Genomic DNA, 5,589 nt, shown 5'->3' on the forward strand with positions numbered 1-5,589 from the left:
TTAATAATAGGAATAGATTCCCTTCATTCATGCAACGTTTTATTTTTATCCTAATTTTTTAAAAATAAAGCTTCTATTATATAACGTTTTGTACTTTTACGTTTACTCATAAAACACGCTACGGCAATTTGATTGTTAAAACCTGTAATGTGTGAGACCCTACATAATTGTATAAAATTTTCTTATGAATTTTTTAACTCGCCGTAAAGAAAACTAATACGTGTACGATTCAATGCAAAAGGCATGGGTCTATCTCGACCTATTTGCCTGGTTTTATCGTTAGCTTTTATCGCTTTCTTTTCTAAATATTTTTCTCTAGCGTTCTCTACACAACGACCACTTGAACCGGCCATTTCTCTCTGTCTCTTTCTTTCTCATATACCCATATGCACCGCAGCAAGTAGGGATTTCTGGGAGAGCCATTGTTGGCTCTTCGGGACTTCCCCTCAACGTTCAAAAGACGATCACTGTGTGCGACTGTGTGTGTGTGTGTGTCTGTCTGCTTCGCGCGTGTGTGTGCGCGCAGGAAGTTGCATCACACGATCCAGTCTAGATCCAACTGGTGGTCGGTGCATACAAGCGAGAGTGCAAGACCTACGATCGTCGAGTCAAGAGCATCGAACACATGGAGGAGACGAAACCCAAGAAGGTTCGCGCCGGCGACGAATCCGCGATCGGTCAGTATTTAGTTGTTGCAAATCTCGGTGCAGATTTATGCACAACGAAACTAAAACGAAGTGCATACGCGTGTAAATGCGATGTCCCGTTGCTAAAAAAGCTACCTTGCCACCAGCAATCGCGAAAGATCACGTAATTATTGACGTTACTATTGTTCGATGCAATCACGCCTAGCCGAATACTTCGAGATCGAGAGAATGTTCTCTGTATTCTCTATCGCCTGAGTTCTCTAATCGTGACTATCCATTCCTTTGTCTGCAATTAAAAGTAACCCTGTCTTTCTGGCTGCGGTCAAGCTGCCGTTTCGAATGTTACGAGGTATTCTTCTTCTCTTTTCTTTCAGTAAAGATAGAAAGAGAGGAGAAACGCTTCGAAGCATTTATAGCGGCAGCTTAACCGCAACCTCTGTCTGCGTATAATTCTTCGTCACGAAAAATACGGATTCGGCCATCTTTTTTTTTGTACTTAATTAACAGAAAGTAATGCAACAGTTCGACAAATAATTAAAAGTTACCAAATTGATAGTATGTTACAATTCGGTGACTTCGATCGATATGATGCTACGAGACATTTCCTCTCTTTTTAGATTTTCGCAACATCTTTATTGTTTTTAATCGTCTAAATTTCATCGATCCGTCCACTGATGTCATACGCTGAATCTTTTATTTATCAAATGCACTTTGTCGAAGCAGGATGCGAGATAATTCTAAAAATAAACGCGTGCACGTCACCAAGTGAGAATTGCCGATTCTTCGGAACTCGCTCTTAAATACACGGAAAATTATACGGTTTTAATAGCTGTTCATCTTTCTTCGCATATTCGAGTTCGAAGTTTCTTGTTCGAAGTTTCTGCTCGCAACGTCACGGCTGCTGCAGTCCCGTACGTGATTCTACCGGAAAAATAATCCTGTACGTGTCCGCTAAACGTCAATCGTGTTGACACTAGCGCGATGCCAATCGGTGGCTTTATCAAACGCGCCGCTTTGCTCAGCCTTCAGCTAATGTTGCATTTGTTGTTTCGTCAGCACCGCCGATTCCGTTTTGTTCCTGCAACATCAGAAACGAATTGAGCTCGTTGTTGCAAGCCCGGCAAATTAATTGCACCGTATACTTATTTCATAATAATTATTTCGAATTCTGCAACAAATTTTTAATAGCTGTTCATATATTATAATTATATTTATTTATTACACACTTTTATTATATATGTAATTAAATATATGTTTGCTATGTAAGTATTGTGTGTAAATTATATGTATTATTAATACGTATAATTTATGTACTCTGTATGTGTACGATTGTGGATATAATTAATAGTGACAAAAGAAATTCTAGTTATAATTTTTATAACTTTTCCATCGGTCATTGTCTGTCTTCAATGCTTTCCAGAACAGTCGGCGACCGATGCGCGATAATTCGCTATCTTGCCTTTATATGATTGCAACTTAGACGATCTATATTTAGATCGACACCGTACTCGATACATTTCTTTGTCAAGGTTGCAATATCGATCGAATTATCTTGGTTTTTCTTTCTCATTAATTTACAGTCAAATAACGTAAATCTCATTCATTTACAGTCGCGCATAATACACAATACCCTCTTGAATAAGCATTTCTTGAAACGAATCGATAGCAGATAATGCGGTCCATTTATTGTTGGAGCTTATATCTCCTTTCTGTAATCACATTAAGTATCATATGTCCGGCTCGTCTTTCTTCCGTGTCAGAGATAGCTCTTTCGTGCTGTTTCTTTTATCGGTCCTTGTGGTTGGTATCGATATTTATTACACAGAGAGAATATTTTCTTAAAATTCACCAGTAAGTTTGTTGAAATTTCGAAAAACTCATAAAATTCTTCAAAATGCCATATTGCCTCATGATTACATAATTTTGGGGGTAAATTAAAATTCTCCGTGTGTATTTAGATCTTCTATGATTATATTTAACTCTGTTATATTTAAATCCAAGTCTTATAAACATTTATTGATAATCCATTGATGTTTATTATCGAGGGATAAACCGCTAAGGACATTGTGGTGTACAGATTTGCGGCTTTACTGGGCATTTTTTGGGGCATTAGTTTGGGCATTATAAAGATAAAATAAGATAAATTAAAATAAATAAGATAAAATGAAGTAAATAATATAAATAAAATAAGATAATAAGATAAAGTAATGCCCACTGGGCATTAGTGTACAAGATGTTTGTCAGCGGTTTTCCCCTCGTTAATTATTATTCAATTATCAGATATCTAGTAACAGTTTCAAAATTTGATTTATATTTCGATCGTCGTTGCTCCTCCTCTAGTCTTACTACTTGCAAGATATACAGGGTGAGTCTTTCCATATCCGACAAAATTTTTAAGAAGGTAGAACGGATCGAGATGAACGAAAAAGTCCTGTACCATTTTGCAATTTTCGTAATAGTTAACGAGTAATTAATTATTAAAAATCATTGTCTTAGGCCAGCCTACCGCCCAATTCGAGCGCGTGGCAAGATGTGACCGCCCGGCAATCGATATTGCTATGCGCACATCTCGCCACGCGCTCGAATTGGGCGGTAAGCCAGCCTAAGACAACGATTTTTAATAATTAATTACTCGTTAACTATTACGAAAATTGCAAAATGATACAGAACTTTTCCGTTCATCTCGATCCGTTTTACCTTCTCAAAAATTTTGTCGGATATGGAAAGACTCACCCTGTATATTCAAAAAAGTACATTTTACAAAACGCCGGCGCTCTGTAATAAAGATTATGCGACATCTTTTTTTTAACGGATTTAACAATTCAATATTCTTCCATTATTAAATAATCTAAACTGTAGTAAAGTTTTGCTTTGTATAGCCAATTTGTTCTGCTTATAGACAGCAAATATTCTATTGGTTAACAGTCGCAATTTTTATATTAGTAAAGAAAAGTACGCTATTATGAGATAGCGGGAGTTCACCGTTAAATTAATAGACATCATCTGTTGGTTCCACCATAAATTTATTGCCCTTGGAGCGAAATCTGTTTAGTGGATAATTTTTTGTTAGACTGTGTAATCGTGGCGAAAAAGGATTTGTGATTAAATTTGGGTGTTGAAAACCTGTTATCTCATATTAGAAACGTATCTCATAATAGAGGACTTTCCTCTATAAAATTGCGATACTTTATTGTTATTCCAGTTTTATAATAATGCAAATAATATTAATTCCGCAGATTCGAACAGCCAGTATGCAGCTGCGTATTTAAAAACCGGCACCACGAGCGGTGTCATGTACGAGCTGAAAATCCTGACTTCAGTCGCATGGAAGCTGATGTGCAGTAACGATGCGAGTATCGACAAGTGGTGGTTAGCCACGGAGGTGGCTAACGCGCGGGGATTTCATGATCTAGTCTTGAAATACTCCACTAATGGCAAACCAAACGGGAGCACCTCCGATGGAAAGTACATGTATCGTTTCATGCAAATTAGACACAAGAAGTCGATGCACAATGCCAAGTTCAAGAAATGTCATTTAACATCTATGCACAAGCTTCATCGTCAGGGCAGCCTGATTTACCTATTCAAGTCTTATGTAAACATGCTCGACACCTACGAGAAGATCACACCTGATCAAATTGTAGACTTGACAATTTTCACGAATATGGGTAATGCCGATTTACATTTCCTGGTGCCTGTGGAGAACGACAGGCTCTACGGGTTTAAAGGAATAGGCAAGACATATCGTATTGACATAAAAGTCTTCCAGAAGCAGCCGCTTATAATGGTATGCTTGCAAAACATAATAAGCAAGAAAACTGATATGCCCGCTAGAAAAACTCAACGGGATGACGAGATCATATTTGACTTCTTGAGGAAGTTGGTGTTCGCGTTGGACCAGCCCTCCAAGCCCGAGTTGGAGAAACTGATCGTCGAAGAAATGGGCAAGACCTTTAATGTACCGCAAATCTTCTACCATCACTTGTACAAGAATATAATCGACTGGTTTCTTATTTACAACAAGGGTACAGCGCCGTATCTCACCGAGGACAGCGTAATGCAGTATCTGAAGGACGCGCAGGATTTGCTGTGGGAAGCGAAGAAGACGGAAATGCTCGTTGATCCAGTTTCGAAGATAGCGGACAAATTAAATTTGTTATCTCTCTAAACAGAGAAAAAGAAAGCGAGCCAAAGGTTTTTCCTTATTTCTTGCGTATTGTAGTTTTTGCATAGTACATGTGCGTCTTAAGTTTTTCACTACAAAAATTATGTTATTTGGTAAAATAATGCATACAATACTTTGTAAGAGAAAGTTATAATATCTATTTGTAATGTCAAGTCTAAAGCTTTAGAAGAAAGTTGAGGACTTTTGATCGACTCATCGATTCATTTAAATTTCAAAGTGCATTTTATGAGGTACAGATATACATACGATGCCACTTCGACAATACATGGTAATACAGTAAATCAGTAAAGCTATCTGTTAAATATCTGTTCAATTATATGTTGATACTCCGCCGAGTGGATCGTTGTATAAAAAAAATTTTCTTTATTTCGATAATGCCATTTTATTTTTTAAGTATTGTAAGAAGTATTAATAACATGATATCAATTATTTCTATAAGTTTTCAAGACTTATCGCATAGTTCCTAATATAAATTTTTCAGAATTTAATTAAATAACTTATAATACAATTAGACCTGGTTTCACCAACGTCGCTTAACTTTAATTCATCTCCAGTTTGATTTATTGTTCGTCGACTTGTAACTTTAGAAAGAGACAAACATGAATTAAACTAAGATTAAAGTTAAACAACGTTTGGTGAAACCGAGACTTGGTTGGAAAACTTAAAGCCTGATCTACAATGTGCTCTTTGCGTCTCTTATAATTTACTTTACAATATATACTGATGATTATGTGACGATAGAAAGTTATTTAAACA

At 36.7% G+C, this 5,589-nt stretch overlaps 1 protein-coding gene across 1 annotated transcript; it reads left to right on the top strand.

Moving 5' to 3' along the window:
• Nucleotides 1–523: 523 nt before the first annotated feature.
• Nucleotides 524–5,208, top strand: LOC105562508. Its single transcript, XM_012013410.1, has 2 exons — nt 524–677; nt 3,884–5,208. Exons 1-2 carry the CDS (start codon nt 626–628, stop codon nt 4,813–4,815), a joined length of 984 nt encoding a protein of 327 aa, XP_011868800.1. The 5' UTR covers nt 524–625; the 3' UTR covers nt 4,816–5,208.
• The last annotated feature ends 381 nt before the right edge of the window (nt 5,209–5,589 follow it).

Source organism: Vollenhovia emeryi, unplaced genomic scaffold (genome assembly GCF_000949405.1).
Source record: "Vollenhovia emeryi isolate VEMERY1.0 unplaced genomic scaffold, V.emery_V1.0 DF939187.1, whole genome shotgun sequence".
Lineage (NCBI taxonomy): Eukaryota > Metazoa > Arthropoda > Insecta > Hymenoptera > Formicidae > Vollenhovia > Vollenhovia emeryi.

Excerpts from the sequence above, each read along its gene's own strand:
- LOC105562508 (XM_012013410.1), top strand. The coding sequence starts at position 626 with ATGGAGGAGACGAAACCCAAGAAGGTTCGCGCCGGCGACGAATCCGCG. Across the intron at positions 678-3,883 it reads CGGCGACGAATCCGCGATCG|ATTCGAACAGCCAGTATGCA; the intron begins GTCAGTATTTAG and ends TTAATTCCGCAG.